The 27,673-nt window shown below is 37.3% G+C and overlaps 2 protein-coding genes across 2 annotated transcripts in view; one reads left to right on the top strand and one right to left on the bottom strand.

Annotated features, from left to right (window-relative positions):
* The window catches only part of AIMP1 (aminoacyl tRNA synthetase complex interacting multifunctional protein 1), a 38,363-nt gene extending 33,852 nt beyond the window's left edge, over positions 1-4,511 (top strand). The window contains exon 7 of the mRNA XM_050337641.1: positions 4,269-4,511. Coding sequence (XP_050193598.1) covers positions 4,269-4,435 — 167 coding nt within the window. The 3' untranslated portion in view covers positions 4,436-4,511. The remainder of the gene's footprint in view (positions 1-4,268) is intronic.
* Positions 4,512-6,371: 1,860 nt separating this feature from the next.
* GIMD1 (GIMAP family P-loop NTPase domain containing 1) lies at positions 6,372-10,675 on the bottom strand. Its single transcript, XM_050337642.1, has 3 exons — positions 10,598-10,675; positions 8,669-9,084; positions 6,372-6,661 (listed from the first exon to the last, which is right to left on the bottom strand). The coding sequence occupies exons 2-3, from the start codon at positions 9,059-9,061 to the stop codon at positions 6,383-6,385; spliced, it is 672 nt and encodes a 223-aa protein (XP_050193599.1). The 5' UTR covers positions 9,062-9,084; positions 10,598-10,675; the 3' UTR covers positions 6,372-6,382.
* Positions 10,676-27,673: the final 16,998 nt, after the last annotated feature.

The raw sequence follows: 27,673 nt of genomic DNA, 5'->3' as shown, positions 1-27,673 counted from the left end.
TGTACTAGTTCTGAAGTTATGACCTGCAGTCAGGTTTTGTATGCTTTATATCAGTTCCCTTCTGACAGGGAGCCAAAGATATGGAGCCGTGACCAGTGGCAAATGTAGTCTTTTACAACACCTTTGCAAAACGTATATATTCAGGGCTATAGATTGTAGTCTGAAATATGGCAGCTGTTTCCTAATGTTTTGTAAAGAGCTACTCAGCAAAAAGTTATAGATGTGAGATTAAAACTAATAACTGACTTTGAAAATATACCTAATGCTTAATAGTACAAAGTGGAGTGATCTGTCTCCTACTTACATAGAACTTAACTTCAAATAATTTTAAGACTTGTGATTTTATTATCTTGAATTGAGTTAGCAAATACAAGGAAAAAAAAGCATTGGTGGATGGAGACTTAGAAAATCACACTGACATCTGCTTCTGTCAAACTTTATTTTTGTTTACTTGTGGTACTGCATGTTACTGTTGTTAACACCGTTCTTTGATACAGTTTTTGTTTGCTTGTTTGGGTTTTTTCTTTTATTGCTGAGGTGAAGAAACTTGTTAAGAGACTGGAAAACTGTATCTAAATTTTTGATGGGGTTCTGTCTCTATCTTCTACTCACCTTTTCTGTGCTATAATCTCCCTTCTTAGCTGCTCTCAACTTAAAGACCATCTGGCACTTCACTGATAGTTTTGTGAGGAGAATAGACTCCTTACTATGTCAGATGTCATTTAACTTCACTGCTTAATTCTAACCATTTTTCTAACCATAACAACCAAATTTTTTAGAAGAGTAATTTTAAAGTGTAAAGATTCAGTTTGAGAGCTTGAACTTAAAATAGAACAGCTGGGTCTTATTACTTCGAAGTATGAAAGCCTATGAAGCAACAGAAGCACCAGCAGCAACAATTACAGCAACTCTAAAACACACACAGCTGTCTATCAAGCAGCTTGGAATCCAGTTATTTTTAAACCTTCTCTCTCCACCATACAAAATATTCATGAGATACAGACTAATTTTCTTTGGCCATTTTAGTCAAAGTAAAAAAATGGTATCTTGTTTCAAACTGATTTAACTTTTCTGCAGCAACTGGAGGGTTTTCCTAGAATCATCATGAGTGTTATAGAGGAGTGATTTGATAAGGAATGCTGTTGCCTGGAGGAGTGTTCTTTTTCGTTTGTTTATTTGATGTCTCTGCCCTCAGTGAAACTTTAACATTGTTTCATGCTCTAGTGTATGAATCTTCAAGATCTGTTGTGTTTTTGGTGGTTGTGGTTTTTTTTTTACTAAGATCTTTCTTAGTAAAAAAATTTTTATTCAAAGTTAGCAGAAGAGGTCTGATTTTTAAACCATAGAAAAATTATTCCATTGTATGTCCATAGATACTATAACCTCCTATTCAGTAATTGCCATAAGGTAGCACTAATACTTGTTTCAAAGCTAACTGTGAAATCTTTTTCTGATAGCAGTACAACTGATGCTTTGTCACAGGAACCAAAAATCTGTTATTTAAGTTATATAATTAAATTATCATTCTTGTCTGAGAATCACTGGCAATTTAGTTACTATCTCTTTAAAAAAGAAAAAAAGGGTAAAACTGGGAGTTTGATGGTTAGCCTGTAGTTAGCAGGTTTCTTTAATCAAAGCTTGGGTGCATGGATGCTTTCTATGACTTTCATAGCTATAATCCACAGTGGGGTAAGTGGCATTAACTTTTCATAAAGTCACACATCACTGCGTCCTTTTGCCCCTTCTTGTGCTGAGATACATTCCTTCAGTAGTTTTTGAGCTAACAAAGTGTAGAGGTTTCTTGCTTATTATGAGAATTTGATTTGTAATATTGAAACTGCTAGACTGAATGACATATTTAATAAAATTTGGGACCTTCTATTTGGCCTTTTTTATGTAAACAGCGTGGGAAGCTCATAAAGCTATTAAAAGCTTCAATTTATTTTATTTATAGAAACCCTTCTAAAGAATATTTTCTGGGAACAAGGAATGCAGTGAGGAGAAGGCATAGGAAAATGCACAGCCTAAAGCTCTGGTAGTATTTAAAATCGGTGCCTTTGCTAATCTAATATGAGCTCACCACAGATCCCAAGGGAGCTTGATGCAGGATTCCAAAGAAATTTATTAACATCCAAAGCATGTTTTTTATAATAAAAGTCAGGGGGTTTTCTTAATGAAAAAAACCCATGTGTTTTTTTTTATTTTTGAAGAGGGGAAAGAAAATGCACAGTGGATTACTTAGCATTCTGTTTAATGATTTTATTAGTTTGTATGCATTCACTTTGGTCTAAAACCACATTTGCTTTGTTCATGAACTTGAGCATCGAGCAGGATTTTTGTGAAAATGCACAATTAATTGTAAGCATTTCATAATTTTTATTTAATAATTTTTATTGAATAGTGTCATTATTTAATTGATTTATTTCAATTTCTTCAGTTTTAATATTAATTATAAATGTTATATAGAGATAATTGTTAATGTTATTACTGATTTTTCTTTGAAATACTAAGTACTCTCTGGTAGTGAAATAAGTTGACTGCATTATTGAATGCTGCTCTGGTAATGCTAGCTTACTTCACAGAAAAATCTGGCCTGGTCTGCTTCTCTTGCAAAGTTGCAGATACAGAAACTACGGTAGTTAGACCAATCTGCAGGAAGAAATAAGACAATTTTACAAGCATTTTGCAAGTGTGTGAAGAGACTGAGCCACTAAAAACATTTAAAGGAGAAATAAATGCCAATAAGGCGTAAGGCAGGCTGGAGTGAGAGTAGTTCACTTAACCATTTGTTGACCAGTCGGTCAGGAATACACCAAGCAATAATGAATTTCAACCAGCTACTAGAAACAGGTATGTTAAAATCCCTGTAGCCTTGCAGCTTTTCTTCCTGAACCTTTGGGAGCACTGCGTAGTGGAATGTGAGAGTACTTGATGTGCTGCTCACTTGGAGAGCTCTTCCTGTGAGAGGATCTGAGAGGATATGATGACCAGGATTTGGTTTTTGATTCTTGCTTGTTCCAGAACTTTAGATTTTTATAGTTTAGGCAGAATGGTGCCAATATGCCACTCCAAGCAAGTAAAAATATATAGTGTAACAACAATGAAATAGCATGGGATCCCTTTCAGCATTTAAATGTGCTGTAATTATATTTAAACAGTTCTTATGGGGTTTGTTACTTGTCTTGCCCATGTGATACACAAGTCAAAAGCACCTAACAATAACCTTTTAATGGAATACTTTTCTTTAGTAGAATCTATGTTGTATTAGAATTAAGATATTAAGTTTGCTTGACCTTTGAACAGAAAATAATAGCACAGCGAATTGGCTGTCTTGCTTTATCTAAATTATGTCAGCAGATGGCAATTTATTCAGTATCTTTGCAGCAAGAAAGGTTATGTAGCTTAGTTGTTTCATTTCTACACTTTGCATTTCATGCATATTTAAAATTAGGAAAAATATTTAATATGTCACTATGCTGTCCAATTTGTTGACAGTATTTCCAAACATTAATAGAAGAAACCTGCATTTTGTGGTCATTATAGATCCTTAAATAGTCAGGTTTGCTAATGTAGTTAGACTGTTAATACCTCAAGGGCATAGGTCTCTTATCATGGTGTATACATGAAAGCAGGAAACTGAGGCTTATAGAGACTGAGGGCATAATTCCTGAAACCCTAGCTAACTTCTACTGCTTTGGTTATTTTAGGAACCAGAATGTGTCATCAAATAGTACAAAAAATAGCAGAATGGTGTTGAAACTTGGGGCTAAAATTATAAGTCTCTATTCTACCCCAGGACTATTCTTGTCTAAGTTCAATACTTTTCCACTGTAAGGACATCTACTAAATTCACCTAATTGCTTATAAAAAAGTCATTATTTCCTAAACTTAAGATGCTGACAAACCTGTGTCTTGGTGAGTAGTGTGTTTCTGTGGTCCTCATCTACTTAATTCTTAGCAATTATTTTGGTCTGTAGTAAATACGGAAAACTAACAACTAACAATGGCTTAATTTCTTCCTTTTGAGAGTGTTTGTGGTCTGTTACAACCTTTTTTCCCCTGAAAGATTAACATTTTGAGAAAGTTCTGGAGACATTTTCTAGACAATTCCTGATTCCAATTAAAGTTTTCATTATGAGAACCAAGAGTAATATTCCCCCCCTTAAAAGTGTGTGCATTGATGTTCTGTGGGCTGTCACAGATGTGTACATACATAGAGCTCTTACTCTGAGTTGTGTGCTATTAGGTTGTTCTTTGTTTTTAAACAGGAGATCCTGAGAGGGAGCTTAATCCCAAGAAGAAGATTTGGGAGCAAATCCAACCTGATCTTCATACCAATGACCAGTGTGTTGCTACATACAAAGGAGTTCCGTTTGAAGTGAAAGGGAAAGGAGTCTGCAGGGCAGAGACCATGGCAAACAGCGGAATTAAATAAATTAAATGGTTTTTAGAAAATTTTTGAGATGTTGAAATGGAAAGTGATGCAAGCACAATAAAAAACATGAAGTGCATGGCTGAGACTCTTTTTGTTTGACTCCTTTTCCAGAGATCTAGAATGTGTTATTCCCCCAACATTTCGACCATTGACTTATTTACCATGCTTACTCTCCTTGAGGTTATGTGTTGTCAACAGCGCTCATAACTTAATTGCCAAGGCTTGTTTGTGGTTGGGCTACAGATAGACAAGTATATTTTCTAGACACCTTAAAGGTGCAGAGGATCTATGAAGCAAGAGCATCTCATTAAGGAAAAATTTCTGCCGTGTTCCTTCTGTGCTAATTGCAGTGCTATCAGTAGGTTAGTGAAGACCACAATTGTCCTTATTCTTCTAGTCACCTTACAATAGTTTTTCCCCTTTTCTTCTCAGCAGCTTTTATATACATTATAAGCCTTTGCACCTTCGTTCTTGTCTGTGTTATCTCTGTAGTCTGCCAACACTTGTAACAGGAAGATTAAACCATGGTGCTTCATGCCCTAAGATGTACAAGTGGGCGTACTTTCATGTCCCACAACTAAGGCGTTACAATTCCATTAAGATCAGAGCTGCCGCTTTGCTAAAATTGTTCTTTATGTAGTCCACCTAGGTATTTCATCCCAAATGATAGGTAGAACTAAGAAATAATGAATAACAGATAGATAGCTGGAACTAGTCCAATACTAAAAAAAAAAAAAAATCCATTTCCAGTGCTCAAACAGGTATAAAATGAATTGATTTTTTTGTTTTGTTTTAATGTGGTTTTTATGCAATGATACTTTATACAAAAGATGCTTTGGTTTTAACAGAAAGAGCTTCTTCAGTTTTTACAATTATAATTATTCCATAGTAATGTTGTACAAATAGTCATGTTGCTAGGGTAATAGCCTCAAATTACTTCTTTTGACTTCTGACTTCTAAAAATATGAAAATAAACATTTTGGATCAATTTAAAATAACCCTTTTAAGTAGCTATTTAGAGATACTTCAGATATTTTGGTGTATAATATTTAAGCAAATGGTTACTGTCTAACCATTGAAACAGTAAGTGCTGTTTTAACTACTGAAACAAAAAAATATTAACCTCTCTAAATTTTTCAGGCTTTGAACTTCATCCAATAAATTGAGAGAAAACAAAATGACAATGATACAAAATTAAAAGAAACGTGTAAAAGAGGAGATGAACAGATTTCCTTTTCAAATGAGTTTTGTATGTGCCTGTAAACTGTTTTTCATGCATCTGGGAATAAGCAATAGTAATTAGTTCTTTTAAATGTGCTGAATAGCATTAGGCACATGGAAGCCATTTTATCTGCCTTGTAAACTACATATCCAATAGTGTCTTATTAAACAAAATCCTTGAAGTTCAAAAACTCAGTTATAACTAATCTTGAATCACAGTAAGGAACTGCTTTTACAGTAGATAAATCTTAGCTTTCATACCAGAGAGCTCATAATAGAGATAGAAGTTCAGAGGAAATTCCGGAATTCAGAGGAACTCTTGAAAGCTTGAAGAATTGAGCAAAAGAGGTTCCCTTACAGTCTGAACTTGTTCGTTTTTAGGGTTGTTTTTTTTTTTTTTTTCTTCTTCCAGATGATTATTTTATGTGAGCTGGAACATACAGTCTGATGTAGTGCAAAATCTCATTTGTGACTACATACGTATTAAGGGTGTGATTTTAGAGCACTAACTTGTTCTAATTTTGTGGCTGAAGCTAGGATTTTGGATGCAGTAGTGTGAGGTACTATATGAAAGGCAAGTGGTTTGGTAATCTTAAGAGATATTTCTAATTGTGTGTTCAAAGGTATTTTGTGTGAATGTGGAGTTTTCCAACTGATGGCTTTTACTTTTTTATTCCTCTTAAATGTTACCTACCATAGAAAATAGACAAATGAGCACCTGAAAGCTTATTTTATTCCTTGCTGTGTTTTAAGTGAAAGCACTTGATAATTATTTTGTCTTACAAAATTCAAGAGCTTTCTTAGGACAGTGGTTCTTTCCTCTTTAATTATGGTCCTCTGGTTGTCTAGGAAAATGTATTTATGCTGTACTGAGCTCAAAAGTGACAACAGGGTACTTGAGGCACTGTGCAAGTATGTTTCTTCACTGCATCCAGCTTCTTCTGCCTTGTCTGCATGAGTAAGTAAAACTGCAGTGAAATCCTTCCATGTGGGACCCAGAAGTTTCTGTAATGAGAAACAAATCTTAAATAGTTATCTCTTCTTGTTCCTTTTCCCCACTCCCATTTCATATACTTGGTACATTAACAGACTAGTTACATGATTTTGGTTTTTTGTTGGTTTTTTTTTTTTTTTTCCTGGCAGTAATCCAGTTTGTGCTATCTGAGTTGCTGAAATATCTGGGGTTTTTTTCACCATTCCTTTAACATTCACTTTCTGTGGAAATGCTTGGCCATGCAGTACTGGCAGTTCTCTCTTCTCTAACTACACGTTAGTAGAATTTTTCCAGTTAAAAAATGTTCATGTAAATAAGGAAAAATGGTTGTTTAGCTATGTCACACATTAGTTTTAAATCAGTATTTGCCACATAGCTGTATTTCTACAAGTTTTATAGCTCTTCGAAAAATTGTTTAAAAAATCACCAAATCACCTTTTGTTGAAAAAATAAATGATGAATTTCTGTGTAACACGAACTGCAGTTCCAGCTGTGACCCAGCAATTCAGGAAAAACACAAATCAAGTGCATCAACCTTAATAATGGGCAAGAAAGTTTGTCTTCAGTTTCTGTGGTTTATCTGATGAAGCCGAATGGAGAGAACAAACTGCTTTTCTTTCAATGAGTACAGAAAATTTTAATATGAGTAAGAGATTGGGCTTTAAATTCCAGATTCCTGGAATGCGTTAATGGTAATATACAGGAACCAGTGAGATGAGGACATTGTTATGCTGGACATTATTTTCACCAACCAGGAAACCTCATAAAGTTCAATAAGGCCAAGTGCAGGGTCCTGCACATGAGATGGCAATCCCAAGCACAAATACAGGCTCGGTGAAGAATGGATTGAGAACAGCCCTGAGGAGGATGTGAGGGGTTTTTTGGTGAATGAGAAGCTTGATGTGACCTAGCAATGTGCACTTACTTCCAGTGCCTAAAGAAGGCCTATAAGAAAGAAGAATTAACGTATGTTGAAATTAGAACTAACTGTCAAACTACTGAAAAAGTGAGTAGCCTACCATTAGAGAGGAGAGCAAATCAAACACATTTTGAAAGCCGTATTTTCATCTATATATTTACTTACCAGGGTACTTTTATCTATGTATGTATTGTATATTTAGATAATATCAGTTGCAACAGGTGAAAAAGACTTGGTGGACTGAGAAGTCCCTTCCAGTCATAGATATTTAGAAAATTCATTAGTGTAAGACAGATGCAAGGTGTAACGTGCAGACTTTGGCAATAACTGAAAACCTTTGTTTCTTAGTAAGTCATACTAACCTGGTTCATCTGAAAATGCAAATATATCTGTTGGCCTTTTTTTTTCTCTTCAAAGATGTGTATGCATGGTAATGAGAAATCTCCAAGTGAAAAGAAAGACTTTGGTTTTCATTGTGTCTCCCTACATACTTTAACTACTTGAAAAAAAAGAATTCCCCCAGGAGCTTCAAAATATTTGTTTCAAGTCAGTTATGCTATTAATGTTCTTTAGCCTGAATAAGTTTATGGTAGCTCCCTAGTTATTTTCTCTTTAATAGATACAACAGTAGTAATAATGCAGGACTGAGCTGATCATCCTTGTCCCAGGTCAGATTTTTGTGTGATTTTCAACCCTTTGCTCTCTGCTGTGGTGCTTTGGAGAGTGCAGTAACTGACTTTTGCTTGCTTTAAACAATAATTCTCTTGAGCAAGCTAGATCCATCATGATAAAGCATGAACTGTAATTCTGAGAGAACAGCTTACTTCGATAGGTAAATTTGATTCCTAAATTCCTTTGTGCCAACCCCACTTACAAAAGAGAGCAGTTCTTGCCTCTCTCTTCTCAGGTTTATTGCAGTAAATGTAGCTACGGTGTTGGAGTTGAGAATGGTGTGTTTCGACTGCTGCACTGTGAAGTGTTTCACTTTTCATCTGCGCTTCTTTATTTTATTTTTGCAGTCAACTCTTCCATAGCTATTGTCACCTGAAGGTAAAAGAGTTGCCATTAGGGCAGAGGCTTCTGTTTATTTTCTTGTTACCTGGATGAACTGAACTGCATCATCACTTTCATCCGGACACAGAGGCAAGTCAGCCCGCAGGACCAAGAGAGCCAGGTGCAGGCCTTCCTCCCCGAAGTGGTGTGCCAGGGCTGATCCCACCATGTCTCTCACCTGCTCCTTGCTCAGAGCAGTGTGAGGGTAGCCTGGAGTGTCAAGTACTCGAACGCGGAGAGCCAGCTCACAGCCATTTCTTCGCGTTATCCCTGAAGTAAGGCAGCTGCGTCCAAGGCTACAGCATGTAGTCACAGAGCTTGGGGAGCCACGGCTCTCAAAGTCTGAGCTGCCCAGCAGGCTGTTCCCAGCAGCACTCTTACCAGTCTGAGTTTTTCCAAGGACAACAAGGTTGATTGTCATCTCATTGGTGTCTGCCATTGTCTATGCTTTTATCCACAAACCTGTCACAAAGTGAAGTACAAATAAGGTGTTTCAGATAATTTAAGCCCAAAACAAATAAACAAACAAAAATGTTTTCAAGATTGTGTTGTAGAATAACATTTAGTACAAGACATACACCTCTGTCTGATCCAAGGATGGATCTTCGCTGTCCTTCCCAGTCTGCTGCTGAGAAATAAGAAGACCCTGTGAAAGGTGTCACAGGTAGAAAAGCAACCTAACAGGCTTCACTCCTACACTGGCAGAAACTGAAGAGCTAGGAAAGAATATGATGTGAAAAGAGATTTAGGAACAAGCAAAGCAGACAGAGCTAAGAGGCGGCAACAGACAAGGGAGGAATTGGGAAACAACTGTGGAAAACGTGTTGCCATGCAGGGAGAGTAATAGACTAGGAAAAGGAGGAAAACTAGGGGAGGAAGAAGAGAATAGTAACAAATAAGTGCTGCTGTTATTAAGTGACCACATTTCAGGATGTCAATATTTACTTCTTGTGGGGAAAAAAATGGATAATAAGGGAGAAGTAGATTTTAAAGGAGCACTTCAAAGTGGGGAACAGCTTAGAATATGTCTTTCATCGGCTACCAGTGAAGTTGAAATAGACTAATCTGAAAGGGCTTTCTGATGCAGATAAATATAATAAGTATGTCCATTAAAAAAAAAAAAAAAAGAGCAGAAATAGCCCATGCTGCAGCTTCTAATCCCATATGAAAATGAGATTTTTAAAATGTATCCTGTACAGACTTAATAACTCAGTTAGTGGAAAATAAAAGCATAGACTGGTGGATGAAGAGTTAGCTAGGTATAATTTTCAGTTACTCTAACTGTTCACAAATAAGACCTCTCATTCTCTTTGTACTTTTCTCTAATCCAGTATCTGAAGGTGTTTTGGTGTTGATCGACTAACAGGGATATTGGCTATATAAATAAATTCAGACATGTTTCAAAAGGTAAAACCATAGTGGCACTTGGTAGTTCATTTTAAGTTTTCGATGACATCCAAATTTCAGAAAAAATTTTTTTATTAAGATTCTATGTTTAGGTATTTATAGAGAAATCATGGATAATTTTGGACTGGGGTTTCCTGCGATTAATTTATTTAGATTCTTGCTGTGCAGTTTAAGCTTTCTCTCTCAAATTAAAGCCATGCCTAAATCAAACTTTTGAAACAATTTCAGTATAATGCTAAACATGCAAGAGCTAGTAATATGCTAATTTTGTTACGGACAACATTGAATACTGTACATGATAATCTTCCTTACTGAATTCACAGTGCAATTTTTGTGGATTTTTCAATGATCAATTTCCTTTTAAAAAAAACACCTTATGAAATGGTTGTCTTCAGTTATTTATCAGTTTAGATGTGCGTTGTCTTACTTTTTCTGTAGCGTAATAACATGTCAGGGTGGACATGCGTTCATGCAATCCTTTTTAAAATCACAATCAAAGATTTGTCCTTTTGTCCTGTAAGCAGTCTACCCTTAAATACTTAAATTAATTTCATATTGTGTCACTTACCTTATTTTCACTTAAATTCTTCTTGCGATCAGACTTCATTCATAAACCTCGTGTGCAGTGTAAAAAGAAGTTCATATGTGAACTTTGAAACTAAGAGCAGCAACGTACCATGCCGAGACTGTTACGTACACATGAATCTGGTTAATCTATTACTGATAAATACCCATTCAATTGGATATATTTGATCAGTAATTGGCACTGTTGAATTTTTGCAGCTGAGCTGCAGATACCATTTCTGCAGTTACTTTAGTGATTGTACGATGATATTTTTAAAAGTTACTTGAATTCCACCAGCATTTAAATGTGCAAGTAATTGGTGGTGGAATTACTTTGTATTACATGTTCTGAATGTGATGAGCGTGTGCACTTTCTCTTATTATTTCAATGAATTAATAATTGCAGTATTTTCGTAGCATACTGTAAATAGTTTGCAGACATAAAGATGTTTGCCTAGCAAAGATGAATTAAAATAATAAAAAATTTATTAAGATACAGAAATTATTTGTGAGTCAGGAAGAAAACTGAAGGCTTACACAACTGCCAGTCATGTGCATTAGATGTTACCTGGATTGCCTAATACTTTTCTCTTCCAAGAATTGTTATTTACCATGCTATAGTAGCATTAAAACCAAGTATAAACAGGTTGTCCAGAAAGGACCTATCACTTGCTTTTTAGACAATATCCCACAAGCAGGTAAGTAATTGGTTAGAAAATAATCACAAATTCGTGCTTCAATGACCAGGTTCTAGTTACAGAATGGAAGAGTGGATAAGCCTTTCCTGTCTGTTCACATCTCTCTGACTGTAAATCCTGGGGGGGTGGAGGCACATGTTTACTCCAAGGGTATTAAGATATGTGTCGTTCCAGTGAGAACACAAATCTGATATGTAGGTCATCTGTGGTGGGAGGAAAAGAAGAACATGCTTTCCAGAGCTCAGTGCTGCTGGGGACATTGCCATCCAAAGTGTAGCTCTGTGTAGGAGCCTGCAAGTGTTAGTTTACCACAGTACCAGGGCTGTTCCTGCCTGCCACAGCAGTGAAGTGAGACTTCAGTTCCTCTAGAAGCCTGCTGTGTCCTGCTGTGGAGCCACAGGCACAAGCCATGCTTTGGCAGAAGGTAGGAGCTGATGGTACCATCACAGGCTCCTCATGTAAACTCACATCATTCATCATGAACGAGTTCACAATTTTGTGTTACTTGGCTATAGATGACCGTGTAAAAATTTTGTTGCTCTATGTTTTTAAGAGCACATAGACAAGTTGCTTTCAGGCGGCTCTCTGCTCTTGCACCTGCCTGGTTCTGGTGATAGGTGAGACATTAAATATTTTCTTGTGTTTTATGTGCACCTGAGGCAACTACTGATAGCTTCCACTGTGAAAAACTTCAACAGCTCAATACTGTGCACAGCCTTTGTGTCTTAAGGCACATCTATATATGAAATGTATGGCAAGGTTCCTTCATTTGCTGGTGAATACAAAGTCAAAGACTGGATGAGGAGAGACTCAGCAGTGAAGCAAAAGGGTAGGTCAGTCTCATAAAACTATGGATATTATGAGATAAAATCCACCTACTTCCTTAAATTTGCCTATAAGTCTTGACTTTGATGAAATTGTCAGTCTAGCTCTGAACTTTTAATTGGACTGTTCTAATGCACAATTGTAAGGATAGGTACAATTTCAGAAGAATTTGTGATGGAAAGCTAGAACTTGATTTTGCTTAGGAAGACTGTAAAATGCCTTCCCAAATGGGTGAGATGGGAGTTTTTTCTTTCTTTCAGAGAAAGTTGCAGGGAGAAGCTGTGAGCAAGCTATCTCCCTGGTATGCAGAGAGATAACATGTTTGCAGACATGTACAAGGCCTCCTCGGGCCAGAGAGAATGGGGGAGGAGAGAGAGGAGCTACAAAAAACCTTGGAGAAGGCAGGGCATTGCCTTTTTCTGCTGGGGACCCGGTGTGTGCAGCATCGTTAAGAAGTGGTCCTTGTGTCTGAAATAAACCTTTTAAAATTCCTTCCACTGCCTCGGCATTCTTGGGAAGAATACCTGCATGTGTTTTACCTTACAACAACGTCCTCGTGACATCTGAGGTGGTGTATGTCCTAGCAGTCACATTCAACTGAGCTAGCAGCCTGCCAAGGAGATAATTTAAGTTGGCGTGGACAAGGATTTAGGCTACCAAGAAAGCTAGAATCCCAGAAGCGGAGGAGTGTTGTATGCAAAATACAGCTTGCCCAGCTGGATGCAGAACTGGGGTTTTATGATGGTTAGATGGCTGTAAAATTAGGAGTAGTGTAAATGAGGCACCACTTAAATGAGACCTAAAACTTGGCTAAACAAACTTCACCACAAAAAAAAAAAAAAAAAGGGCATTTCTTTCCAGTGTTCTTATGTGTGTAACACAGTCCGAGTTGGAACGCATCTGGAAGGTCTTACAAGAGCACAGGCAGAGGATTTTAGAAAGTTGTCTTCCTGGGAGGATATGACAGGGAAGAAAGATCAAACTGATTTATACGGCATTTGCATAGGCTCCTCAAATGTGGAAAAAGTCCTCCCCAAGATGGCAGTATCAGCCTGCTCCACAGGTATTGTAAAACTCAGCTGCGGTCCCCTTGCTCTGCAGTCCTATGCTGAAATAAAATATCGGATCAGAAATGAGCTGCAGCATTAGAAAATACAGGATTATTACAGGACTCTTCAAACACCTCCTGAAATAAGATACGTTAAAAACATTTGTCTCACTTTTGTCATAAGAAATATTTTTACCTACAAAATGCAGACACCTTAATTAATGAATTTGAACAGCAGTAATGGAAAGGTAGCAGTTAAGAAAATGGAAGTGTTATTTACTGTTCCTTACATGATTCTTGTAAATCAACACCTTTTGTTTTCTCTAGCTTTTAAGTTGAGCCAGTGAGAATGATGAGGCTTTAGATATGAGATCTTAAAATCTGCTTACTGTCAGAATATGAATTTGCAAAGAACAAGTACAGAGTACAATAAAATTCCCTTGGATGATTTTTAGCACTCGTTGTTGCTAATGGGTAAGTTATTTTTTTTTGTTTGCTTTGTTTTTATATTACTTTATTTTTGAAATGACAGTGAGAAAACGAAGATTGAGCCTATTATAGATTGGCAGACAGGAAGGATTCTTGTAACTGATAAAGGAAACCTTTACAGTATTGTTTCCTTGGAAATACCAAGCAAGTCTAGAGAGGAACTGTCAAGAATCTGAGGAAGTAAGGTCCCTAATCTAATTGAAAATAAGCATCATTTGTGTATCCAGCATCTTTATTTGTCTTCAGAAAACCAAGGCTAAAATAATTTTCAAGTAACCGTTAGTTTTGTATCTGTCTACAGAATTAACTAGAGTTCCAATGCATTTTAGTCACAGTACTGTGTCAGCTGCTGTTCTGTTGTAGTCCCTGTGATCACCCAGTTGGTTTGCACACACCCTAAACAAGCTCTCCATGATGCTTATTAGGATACACCAAGCAGGCTAGATCTTGTAAAACTGAAATAGCAGAGTTTCTCTTTAGTTGCACATGGTATCTCTTACCATGTGTCATCTTTCAGTTCCCACGCCTTCCCATCCCTTACAGCTTCTTTCCCGATGTGGGCTCTTATTTTAGCCCAAGATGATGCCATAATAAGTAATTTAAGATGTGCTTTGATGAATTTTTCTTACTTAGAGAAAACCCAGTGAGGCCATTTTATGGATTGCCACACACAGAGGCAGGCTGTTAGCCTGCCCAAACAATATGAGAAATCCAGGAAGGTATGCAGTCCATGTAGTCAGTGTGGCTTCAGTTCTGTCACATGTGTAATTTCTAAGAACCAGCAGGCACGTCACTGCTGAGAGAGAAATAAGACAAATCTAGCGATGTTCTACTCCTTTTGGACTGCATTCACACCAAAGCCTTCTGTGCTGATTCTAAAGGATGACGCATGTAAAGTACACTGTAGTTTCCTTAAAACTTTGCTTAATGCAGTCCTCAGTATCTGTAGTAATTTTGAACATGAGTAATCAATTATCAGTAGTCTGCAAGATGATGTTTCTTTTTGCAGTGTCGGTGGCTGTGTAGGTTATGTGCTACTACATTGGCATTGCTAAGGGGAAAGGAGGTGGGGTGTAACTGCAGACTGAAGTTGCAACTGCACCAGCTTTTGGCCAATGTCTGTTTGTACAACTGTGGAATCAGCCCCTCAGGTTCCTACTGTACTTCTTACAGCAGATTATGGGTTCAGGGCAAATACTGCTGAAGAAAGGCAGATCAAGGACCGACTTTGTATTTGAAAGGAAATTGAACAGAACTATCAGAATAGTGAGAATATCAGTCAGATTTTTCTCCTCTCTATTCTCTAAAGGAATCACCAAGAGCCACAAGATATCCTTGCCCTTCATCCTCTGCAAATAATAGGCAACTTCAGGTTATAAAGCAGTATCTTTGACATGCTGATCTGGTAGATCTCTGCTGTGGAAGTAGTGTGTCTGTTCAGTCGGCAGGAGTGATATTCTTCTAAGCACTCTGCTTCTCTGTGCACTTAGAACAGCATTGTAGCAAGCCACAGGAACACAGTCTCTTCTTCTTTCCTGTTACTATGGTTTGGTGTGACATGGCTTTTCAAAATGCTGGGGAATGCATTGTAAAGTAGGGCATATCACTTTCTGTTGCACGCTGCCGGTTTCTTGAATCTCCTACTAGTCCCCTTCTCCAATTTAACTGATGATTTTCCCCTTGGCACCATATCAATTTTTTTTTTAATATGCAAGGAATGTTTTTAACGTGCCATATTGAGCTATGTTGTCTCTTGAGCAGATTACTGAGAGATATTTAAACTGCCTTACTTTCACCCATGTTGTCATGATATGTTTTCTCTAGAATGAAGGTTGTATGTAAGTCAGAAGTGTACAGGTCTGGCTGTAGGGCTGTGCCTCAAGGCTGATGTGTTTTATCTGTTCACTGTGAAATATCTGTTTGTATCTGTTTGTGCGAAATACACAAAACCTCCAAAGAAATAAAGGTGATATTGCAAGTAAGACTACAGGTATGTAAATTATATTTTTAAAACACCAACAAAAAATCAGAAACTTTTGATTTCAAAGGCATATATTTGGGAAAGAAACAGTAATTAGAAAGGATGAAAATACAGATTTAAGGAAGAATCCTTTTTCCCTTACAACAAAGTTAGATGAACTCTGTGACTGGCCTCATACATCTCCTGTTGACACAACCTGAGTCATATTCATTCACTTTCTTGTGCTTAGCCTCAAAATTTGTCCATGTGTGTAAAAACATTTTGCCCCTGGGACAAAAGTCCTGTGAATGGTGAACATATTTGGAAGCTCAGGAAACCCAGATTTGGCTGCTATTTCTATAACACTCATTCCCTAATTCTGAGAAGCTGCACAGTTTCTCAGTTTCCTCATCTAAATAATACAGGGAGTACTCAACTCTTTTGAAGATGTGTAGTGGGAGTGATTTAGCTGAAGGGAACGGATTTCTGTACAGCAATAACAGTATTGCTTTCATTTAAAAGAAAAAAAGTGTATTTTTATCGTACTGTACAACGCTCTGTAGGGACCCAAATAACTTAAGACATGCTTTCCAAAAATATTCCCATGATGCCTGGAAAGGGTATAACAGTTGTAACACTAGTAAGCACAGAAGTTACGCTGATGCACAGAGTTGAACTGGTCACACTGCTACTCTTATGGATTCTAATCCTTCAGAGATATGTCATAGAATGTCAGGAATACACAGCTTATAAAGTTTCAACTCAAGGATGTGTAAAAATGATATATTTCTACTCAACAACATGGATATCTGTGTGTATTCATAACAGATTTATTACTCAGTTCCTTCATTTTCTTGTTTTCCAGGCTGTATGTATTTCTATGGATACGACATATGTTGAGGACTTCTCTTAAAATACCCAATAACTAACGACTTGATATTTTTTATATTTAATTTTGATTATTAATTTCTCCTTTTTTCTCTTTCTATACCTACACTTTAGAGACAATATGCTCAATTTCAAAGAGCATTTCTTAAAAAAATACAAGTTTAGGAAGCTGGACTACTGATTAGAAATACTACACTTCTTGGTTTTATTAATTGTGATAGCCTGCATAGGTGCTTTTTATATTTTAAAACATTCCAAACAAGCTGAATCTGAGGTCAACTTCCAATATATTTCATGGTGTCAAGCCACTGAACATGTAATGCCAAGAATTTATCCTGTAAAAATTGTCTTACACTGGCATGTGTGACTTGCTTTGGCAACACACTTGTTTAGAAAAGTGGAATTGCTGCAGATTGTTTATTAAAATTTTGATAAGTAAAGGGGAAAAGAATATGGTTACAGAGCTGGTATGTGGTTTGGGACTGGAAGCCCCAGATTCAGTAATTAACTCCAAGGCTTATAACACTCTAATATTAACTGTCACAAAATACTGTGAAGTTGGAGCTTTTTAAATTGATGTCTGTCCTGTATGAGGGGACAAAAGGAGCAAAAATCCTCACCTGCCTTTCATGGTGGAAAGGATTTAAGAAATCAGAATGCTTCCTCTCTTCAGTGCCGTATGTTGTAGCATCTGCAATGCGCTATGTTCGGGAATGTGTTACCTCTATAAATTGTGGAATGTGTCTAGGATCTTTCAGGCCTTGAAGTGTGATAGACTATTACCTTATTCAGTGCCTGGAAGTCTGTTGTTGATGCAAAATACAGAGCTGCATCACCACTTGCTCTCCTGAAATTAAAGCTTTGTAGGTATAGAAAAGTCTGTGCAATTGCTGCAGACCTGAAGCCTGGTTACATACAGAGCTAGGAGCAATGGAAGACACACTTGAGCTTCAGATACAGCAGAGGGCTGAGAAGTTGCAGGTTGATTGGACTTTTCCCTGGATTCCTCCATGGTTTTACATCACTGCTTGGCAGACTTCATCATTTGCACACAGTGGAAGCCGCATGCTGAGTATCTTCAGATAAAATAGCCCCAGGTCCAGCACTCTGCATGGCACACAGAAATGTGAACCCAGGTCCTTCTGATGTTGTATACCTCCGATTAAGTCACCAAAATTTAAAAGCTGGAAATCTTAAGGGGATTAATGATACACAAGGAAACAAATAGGGACTAGAAAGTTTTCAGAAGTCAATTTACAGTGCTTATTTTATTTTGATTTTTTGATTTTTTATTTTCCTTGATGTCTACAAACCAGCTTTGCCAGTACAAATGCACTCTTTAGGTCCTCAAAGTCGTGATGTAGAGACCTTTTCCTTCCACCTGGTTCCTGCCCCATCTAGACTTTGCTTGTTTCCTTTTTCATGTGACTGTCTTTCTAACCAGAAAGAGTTGGGTGCAACTTCTGTCCATTCAGTTCCTTAGTTGAGAGCAGCCTCTGCACCTCAGAAGAAAGTTTTCGGGTGGTTTTTCTGTTTCTTTTTTTTCCCCCCACTATCAGACATTTGGCATCCTGGAAAAAGTTTTCCTGCTGATGCTTCCAGTTTTGATGCAAATCTGAGCTCCCTGCACAGAGTGGGATAATGTGTCAGAAGGCAAGACTGATGATTGTGTGACCTCACAAACCAACTATCAAATTCATAGATTCTGATAAAGTAAGTGAAAGTGTTGTCTCCCCTTCCTGTAGTCAGCTGTGGTTTTTATCCAAATAGTTAAGCCTCTGATGTATTTTACAATACAGCACACTAAACCGTGAGATGAGTTTAAAATGTGGCATCATGCTGTGAAGAACTTCTGTGGCAGAAATGAGAATATTCCATCTGTAGCACAATGCAAATGCAGCACTGCTGGTGGAAATTCAACTATAAATTACTGTCATGCAATGTTCAATAGGCCTTTTCTCAGAACAGAGGTGTACAGGGGACAGCGGTATAGCAGAGACCAAACTGTGAGTCCCAGAAAGTTCTGTTTCCCGGTTCAGTAAAATAATAAAAATAATTCAGGGATTCAAGTGAAGTTTAGTTTTGAATTGGAAAAAAAAATAACAAACCACTTATGTAGTGAGTTTATGTTTCTACATTATCTTCCCTGTAGCTCAAACAGTGCTTACCCGTTGTCAACAGCTAAGATTTTACAAAACCTTTCTCTGGAGTCAGCATAAAATCATCAACGGGCCATGAAGAGCAAACAAGAGTGGTAATTTTTTCAGTCTACACCCACATTTCTTTCTTTAGAAATGGCATTTGTCTCAGATGAGAGAAAGGATCCGTTTAAAAAAAAAAAAAAAAGATGGAAACTGTAATGCGGGAACAAAAACTTTTGGCTGTCAGCATTTCCGTAACCTCACAAGACCCAATTTTCATGTCTTAATTTATAATCTTGGTGTAAAGAGAAAACATGGTTTTGTTTTGCTTGTTTCAGATTTGAATAACTGGATGATTATATATAAATTTATGGCATTTGTGCAGAAGATGTGTTGGTCTTAACATCTGTCAGAGAGCTGCATCTTAAATTGTTTTCTGTGAACATCTTTTGGCTGTTATTTTCTGGAGAGTTTGTGACTTCAAACTGCTTTAGAGAATTCTTATTGTAGCAAAAGCCTGATAGCACTCTCTCTTTAGCACGTATACAGCTAGAATTCAGTGCCTGTATTATCCGTTGTCTTAGAAAAGATTAATTAGTGACAAAATTCAACCCTTAGTTGAGTTTTGGTGCTTCCTGAGGGGGCTTTGAAGGCCTATAGTGAAGACCTATGAAATGTATCTTAAACAGGTTGCAACAGAGGGACAGCCTTAAACAAATGATAAAGGAGAAATCTTTCTTTTAATGAGAAGTCTGTGTGTAGTGATTTGGTACATCTTTGATACCATCACTTAAGCTGTTTGGGTATAAAATAGGTTGTCTTCTGGCAAGATGTGAGAGAGTTCACTGGAGCCTGGAAAAATGTCTTCAGTCATTTTGTAAGATCCCCAAGGGCAGATTTTTTTGCCATATTTATTCACTGAACACATAACTTCATTGTAGAAATAAATAAAGTAGACAGTTTCTCAAAAGTTTTATGAAGAGCTTCTTAGAGCTGAAATTCTTTATCTACCATTAGGACCAGAATTCCACAGGCAGCCCATGGAGCTGTCAGGCTTTGCAAATGAACGTGTCAGGAAAGGCAGACCTATTAGAGCGTGCAGAGAAAGCATGAGAAACCGTAAAATGGAAGGAGCTTGCAAAAGAGGAGTCTGCTTTAGTATGAATACTTCATACTGACTAGTGTTGCAGTGTTGAGTACTGGTCCACAAAATTTGGCATGCTGTCTCCATCCCCATGATATTCACTGTTATGAAAGACTCGGCTTGTGGACCCTGGCAGCTGAAAAGAGGAGTTACACAGATGACTTCACACTGTTTAGAATTTCTGTATTTGGGGAATATTATGGAATTGCTAATGAATTAGTCTTTTTTAATTGTAGTGGCATGTATGCATTTCCTGTCCCAACATGTACATGGCTATTCATAGCACACCAAAACAGTTGCAGATTATTTTTTTGCCTTTGAAAACAAACAGCATGAAGAAAAAATATTTTCTAGACATCAAAGAAAATTAAGTCAAAATGACCAAGCACAGAAAATTGAGCAGAAATCTAAATATTGGCCTGTTTTATGCCATTTAATGATATCAAGACCACCTCTTAAAGCAAGACAAAGAGAGGGAAAAGAAAGGGGAGATGGCCCACCGTTTGTATTTAATCATGGACAAAAAGGAAATTGTAATTTGGACTGTAATGTGCTGAAAATAGCCTATTTGAACCTTAATACAAGGATGGTGTGGTAATTCAGACTGTCATTTCAATAAGACGTATTTGGTACTTAAGTCTGCCCTTGCACATAAGTGGCTTTTATTTATAGTCTTTCACCTTTCAGATTTCTTGGATCTGAACATATGTAACCTTATTGAAATACAAATCTAGACACTGGAGTCGCTTAACTGCAGCTATGTCAACAGTGTAACACAGCAAGCCAACAGTTTAGAGCGAGAAGTTAAATATATCAGAGGAAACCAGGGAATTGTGCAGGCAGAGGGTAATTTCTTACATGGAATATTGCCAAGGAATAGCAGATACCTGATGGCAAAAATGTCATGTGATCATGCCTCCTTCTTCTCCAATAATGGGTTTACGCAGCGTAAAACCAAGAAAAAAACAAACAAACAAAAAAAAGGTGGGTCCCCAGATTGAAAGGGAAGAGCTCAGGCATATCATCTATGCAAAGTGCAGGACAAAGTGTTATGCTGGTGAGGGAAAGGCACCACAAAGTAGGGCAGAAGCTATGAACTGAAAGTCATGAACATTGGTTGTTTTATTGGTTGCAGGAGTCTAACCTGAGTCTAAATGAGGAAATGGACATGGTGAAACAAACAGTAAGATTGCACAGCTTTGCTTAGTGTAAGTTAAAATAACCAGACTTTTTTTGGAAGCCTTAGAGAACCTGTGTGTCTGTTTGCATCTAATAGCAGGAATGTAAATTCAGACTGTCTGCAAGGTTAGGAAAAGTTATTGTGCAGCTGCTGGTGGGTCTCTCTGAAAATTAATATTGGTCCTGGGGCAAAAAGCAGCTGGAACTCCTGAGGCTTGGGAAAAGAGTGTCACTGGGGTATGCTCTAAGTAGTCTGCATCTTCATTGTCTTGCCCCCCTAAATAGTGTCTCTAATTTCCAGAAGTGCTCAGCCTCCAAGAATACTCATTTGAGTCAGTAGGAAGAGAGAAAAGTTGTGGGTTTCAATTAGAATTTTGAGTTTAAGTGCTTAAACATTGAATTAACAAACTTTTAGTCTCCTTCTTTAAAAAAAAAAAAAAAAAGAAAAGAAAAAAAAGGAAAAGAAAAGGAAAGGAAAAAGACAAGAAAATCCCACCCATGTCCCACTTCTAAACTGGTCCCAGATAACTGTGCAGGGGCGGTCTCTTGGAACCTGGATGCAGCTCCAGCAAATCCTGCAGTATTCCTGTTGGAAGGCTTTACAGAAGTATATTTCAAAGGCAAGACTTGCTTTGAGTGAAAGGCCATATGTTTACAGGAACTTTGATCCAACTTCCGTTGGCATAGATGGGAATTTTAGCGCTGAATTTGTCAGCTTCTCCTCCAAATCATTCAGTTTCCCTCCTTTTCTTGTGCATACAGGTTTTTCATTTCTTTGGCAAGGTCAATAAGATAAAGAGCATAAAGGATATAAAGAGCATCCACTGGCTTCCAAACAGTGCCTTTGTCCTACCCTTTCCTGTGTTTGTCAGATTCTCTTGATTTCACATTGAGCCTTTTAGATTCCAATCTACAGGTTTTCAGATTCACCAACTGAAAAGAGTGTAGGAAGGGTTTTAAGCAGAAAATTGTAACTGTACCAGTAGCTGAAGAACACTGAATGGGCTTTAGTGCATGAAGGTATTGAACAAAAGAAGGATGGAGGACTTGTGGGTTGGCACTGTTAGGTTTATTGAGGAAAAAAAGCAAGTACATTGCTCATGTGTTGAGCCAGTAGAACATGATAATGATAAAATGTCACTAAGGTTACTTTGATTTCCATGCATAACAGTAACTTATTACTCTTTCGGATATGGCAGATCAAATTCCTTTCTTCTGTACCTCAGAATAACTTTGTTGGGTTCATTTGCTTTAACTACTATAGTACTCTCTTGGTTGGGTGTGCTTATAAATCATTTGAGTAGTGCTGGTTAAAACTGAAATAACATTGATGTAAGCGAGACCTTTCACTTCAAATTGAGATGGCAAAATATTTTCATCCTCTTGAGAGGAAATGACAATGAGCTATGGAGTACTAAAGGAAAGCTGAGCATTGTAACTCTTGGGATCACACTGAGAAACTCTTTGTAAGGCCATGGCCTCTCTCACTTCATATTTTCAAGTGTCCAAGCTGACTTTATTTCTGTTCAAAAGGAGGACAGTCAGACTTTTATTTTTCCTGCAAGTTTGCATTCTCATTTCTCTCACTTTCACAAAGAATGTTACCTCAGAAACATTAAATGGGAAACATGTGCTTCAGGGCTAATGGTATAGCTTCTTTGTAAGGTCAACTCCAAAGTCTCAACATAAAGGCTTTGTTAATCTAAAGTGAAATAAAAGCAGCTGTCATAAAGCATGTGATATATAAACTCTCATTTAAAGTTGTATTGTATTCCTCTTATTATTTTTAATAGTCTGAATTGAGAAAGAGAAAAATATTTATTGAAGGGATAAAAAGCAGCATGCTTCTAAACTTCTCAAGAAAGGGAAGACAAATATTTTGCCCCTGATAAAAAGACATTATCTTTAAGCACCTTTTCCCCCCACCTCAGTACTCATTTCTTTTAGGTCATATGTTCTGTCTACAAAAGAGCAAGGAGTTTTGGTATTCTGTAACTGAGAATAGCAGACTAGATAGATAAATTTCACAGCTTTTTCAAGCCAAAGAAAGAAAGAATTTTTGGTTTCACTTATTATGAAATCCATGGATTGTTACATGCCAGGACAGGCGACCATCAGTTGCTAGTATGAGCCATTATCCTGAGGATGTTCATTTTGTCATTGTATCTATGCAGCTTTTAAGATACACAATGTTTTAGCTATATACAGGTGTCAGGAAAAGTTGCTGCCATTTTAAAACCATGAATCAATGTGCATGTCTGATTCTTCTCTCTAAAGATTCTTTTGCAAGGACATGTATTAAGAAACAGGACCCACAGACACCACTTGGAGGCCAAACTGCTTCATCAAGCAGCTAAAAACTTCTTGACTTCTTTGATAGCTTAGTCAGCAACAAAATCTGTGGACAACAGAGAAAAAGAAGAATAAAAATTGTATTAGGAGAAAACAAAACAACAGTTCTACAATTTGTAAGAAGTACAGTGCTTTCCCTCTCAGTTTCAGCTGTCTTTTCATTTCCCTAATTTCAAAATCAATTTCTGGGTTTATCTTATTTAACATCTGTTTAATATATTTCATATTTTTGCTTCCCAACTTCAGCAAATCTTTCTACATTCGTTGTAGATATGTTTATCTAAGTGTAGTTTCATGACAGGATAAAAAACCCTTTGTTTTTAGTGTACAGTTATAGTTATTCTTAATAGAACCTATATCCGTTTCATAACATACATCTTGAGATACTTGTTTTGGTGAACTTTAACTGTAATATCCTCAAATCTTTTTTATAACTCTTTTGGATATCTTTCTTTTGTTTTTCTTCTTTATTTTCTTTTCTGGAAAATCACAGTTCCTCTTTTTACAGTTCTTCAAGAAATCAGAAACCTTATTAAAACTGTCAAAATTAAAAAAGCATGTTCTGTGAAACCAAAATATCTGTGTAAGTGTTTTTATTGCCCATTCTTCTTTTTACACAAGATCAAAGCATCAAGGGACAAGAAAATAGAGTGAGAAAAGTCAATTGAAGCTTGCAGAATTCATGCTCGTGCCAAATATTTATCCAGTGATTCATCAAAAATGTTGCAAAATGTAGTACTGGATTTTTAATGATCCCAGGTTTCACTGCCAGTTCTTGTAAGACATCCTGTTTTTGTGCAGTGCTTTAAACAAAAGAAAAAGTCAATACATTAGGTTGAACCATAATTCAGGGACAACTGGAAGCCACTAATGGCATGGACATAGCTCATTATGAAGTGGTTTTTTAAAGGAAGGTAAATACTTATATCGGTGGTACAAAAACCTCACATTTGATCATAGAGAAATGTCTTGTAACTGAGCAAGTTCCTGTTTCTGCTCACAGAATAAAGGGATTTCTCAAGAGTGAAGCAAATGTGAGAAAAGAAGGGGTCAGGTGTGACAAGAGTCATTTCTCACATTTCAATTCAGCTGAAATAAAAGGTGAAATTTCAGCATTTCAAACCGTGAGATAGTGAGCAACAGGTTATTACTTGTTAAAGGGCACTGATATAGTTTATAAGGATCCTTGACATGTGAAACAAATGGATGCACAGGAGATGCAAACAAACCCTGACCTCTGTTGGCAAATTAGGCATTGGTTAAGCAAGACATAGTGATAATATAAAAGAGTAAATGAAACAAGGAAAAGAAGAAAGGTGTGAGTCAATGTCAAAGAAATTGAAGAACAAAATAACAGTGAATACTAGCCAAGGTTTATGTAACAATTTATCTAGTAAAACTGAAAGTTGTCTGCATGAAATCTGTTATTTTGCTGAACTTCAACATGTACAAACCACTAATCAAGAAGGGTTCATTGCAACAATTTTTGGCTGTTGGGAATTCCTGTGTTTTAGCTGATGCTGCTGTTCCCTCTGTAGATGGCTGTACTTCAGATACAGGCCTGTTTGTTTTACATAAGGAGTAACACTGTGACAGGATCTCAGTCTATAAAGAACACCAGAGGCCTTGAGAAGCTTCAGCTCCTGAAGCAGTTTCCTGAGTGTCTTTCCATGATGCTCTGCATAAAAGTGAAGTCAGTTCAAACACTGCTGGTTTTCAGCCTAACCACAGGTACTTTCCACCAAGTATCCTATCATATTACATATCAAAAACTTTTTTTTTTTTTTAAGAAAAAAGTAGAAACAGCACAATTACAGTACAACCATATAACCTGTATATATTAATGAGGTAAACGTATAGATAGGAACAAAGAGAAGCAGATGCTAAGAGGTAACTCTAGAAACTCAGTTTTTTGTTTTAAGGAGCAGAGCTACTACCAAAGATAAGTTTTGCTGACAAAGCAAGCATAGGATGCCTGCTATTCAAGCTGCATATCATGTGTCTATATGAACAGCTTACTGTAAAATTTGTTTTAAAACTGATCCAGGACCTTTTTTTCATATGATATTCTTAAAAGTGAGAATGCATACTTCAGTGCAATGAACTGTAGTGTACAACCACATAAAACCACAGAGGTTATATATACATACTAATGAAGGTATAAAAGAGAGAACAAAGTTGGAATGAAATGCTTGGGAAAAGTTTGGCTCTCATACTACACAGAAAAAGGCAAGCAGATTTGCCTCTTGTGAAACATGAAGGAAATCACGTAATATACAAGTTTCTTGGCTTCTCTTCCTTCCAGGATTACTGAGATAATGAAGATGGGATTCTACTTGTACTTTTAAAAATGTCATTAATGGCATTCCTGATTGCCAGTGGAAATATCTTTGCTGACTCCTGATGGACTGTATTCATTTCTTATGGAGCTGTAAAACACTGACTGTTCCCAACCATCTTAAAGATGCCCCTCACTCCAGAAGAAAATTTCCAGAAAAAATCCGTCAAGCTTAACACAGTGTTCATACCTGCAGACAAGCAAAGGGAAGTGTCCAGCCTCTCTAATGGGAACTGCAGAGAAATGGGCACATGCTGCTTCACAGCACTTCACACCCTTCACTACTGCTGCTGCTTTGGCACTGTTTTCACACTCATCGTAGAGCAGCAAAGAATATTATAACTAACATGATGTCTTCATTCTGTTGTTAAGAATATCAATGCCAACAAAATATGCACTTTAAAGAAATGCCAGATTCTTACTTGACCATAGTGTTCCACATCAGAAAGTATGGAAGAGTATAAGAAAAGTATCTCAAACTGAGTTAATTTGAATAGGAATAGGAATTAGAGTGCAACAAGAAGAGAGCTGAATAGTTTTGCTCTCTGGTACTAAACCTTAAGACTGAACAGTGGCGAGATAATAGCAGAGATCTGACAGAGAAAGGAGTCTGATGCTCAAAAGGAAATCTATAGACTTACAATGCTTCTCTCTAGAGTACACACCAAGGGGTTTCAAGGAAAGGTTTCAAGGAAAGGTTGAAGAGTTTTAGAGATCTGTGAGGGAAGTTCCCCTCTCTTCACTTTTGAAATAAAAGGTTTTGTTAATACTCTTGCAAATAAAACAGTAAAAAGAAAATACGTGGTTTGTTTTGAGACATGCACAGAGGCATTTATGGCAGCTGTAAAGCACTGTTGATATGATGCTGTTATCTGTCTGAGCCAGCAAAAATGTGGCTGAGTGGTGATGCAGGTTTTGATCTCTACCACCTCTGCTATACAGGCGATGGAATCCAAGCAGGGATTTGCTGCTGGCATGCCATGGGAGGGCTTTGCTCCCCTCTTTAAGGAGGTGTGTGTGTGAGCATAGGTCTGCTCTGAGTGGGGTCATTTTTCTCTAAAGAACTACGGTAGTGTTTGACTTAAAGGTAGTTATTTTAATTCTTTCACACTGCAAAACTAAAGGAGAAGCTGACCTCTGGTGAGCAGCAACCTCTGTTTTTCTCCATTGAATAATGGAGATGAGTGGCTGGCTACTGAAGCCAAGTTGATGTTGAGGTGTGGGAATTAATTACTACGGTGCAGAATGAAGGAGTTTCCTAGATGCAGTCTGGGGAAAAAGAGAAGATAGATTGGGATAGTGTAGAAGTGGTGGTGACTGATAGTTTAAGTGAAGGATACGTGGATGAAATCCTGTTCCCTTCTTATAGATGCATAAAAGGATCTGCATCCCCATAGCTGTCCTGGTATTTTACAGTACTTGTTGCCTGTAGAGTAGATATTTGTCCCTGTGTATCTTAATGTCACTGTCCTTTCACTTCTCTGTTGGATGAGTTGAAATTTAGAGGGCTCACTTCCTTTTCCAGAAGGGTCTGAGGCTCTAAATCTGATTAGCAAATCTTGTTCTGGTCTAGGCTTGGGAATATTTCAATGAAGCTGTTTCTGTGCATGTCTGAAAAATTCATCCATACTCTGATTGGTACCAAATAGCCTCAGTCTTTAAAGATTTGTCCTAACTTGTGAGCTTTCTGGGGAAGCAGTTGATGATTCAGTTTCCAATTGGGTTGTTACGGATAGATGCATGTCATTGGGATGTGTATCCAGTGTATGTGTGGCCAGTGTTCTGGGGGAAAGCTGGAGGAGAGGAAAGGCACAAGAAACAGTGAGTTTGATGCTTTGTTGAAAGGCTAGTCTCTCTGAGGGCCTGGGTACCATTATACTGAACTGAAACCTGGCAGAGAGACAGGTTTAAATTTGTATGTGGAATAGTGACTTATTTGTCAAGCTTTACACCACTCTGAGGTAAGTTGTATGTGCTTCATGACTTTAAGTCATACATGCATTTTGGTATGTGGACTG

This window comes from Myiozetetes cayanensis, unplaced genomic scaffold (genome assembly GCF_022539395.1).
Source record: "Myiozetetes cayanensis isolate MyiCay16 unplaced genomic scaffold, myiCay2020 scf7, whole genome shotgun sequence".
Classification (NCBI taxonomy): domain Eukaryota; kingdom Metazoa; phylum Chordata; class Aves; order Passeriformes; family Tyrannidae; genus Myiozetetes; species Myiozetetes cayanensis.
Note: the sequence above shows the minus strand (reverse complement) of the source record. Positions and strands in the feature narration are given on the sequence as shown.

Bases quoted from the DNA above. Each gene is read 5' to 3' on its own strand.
- GIMD1 (XM_050337642.1), bottom strand. From the start codon at position 9,061: ATGGCAGACACCAATGAGATGACAATCAACCTTGTTGTCCTTGGAAAA. The intron at 6,662-8,668 runs GTAACAAGAAAA...TTCTCATTACAG, and splicing joins ATGCAGTTCAGTTCATCCAG to AAACTTCTGGGTCCCACATG.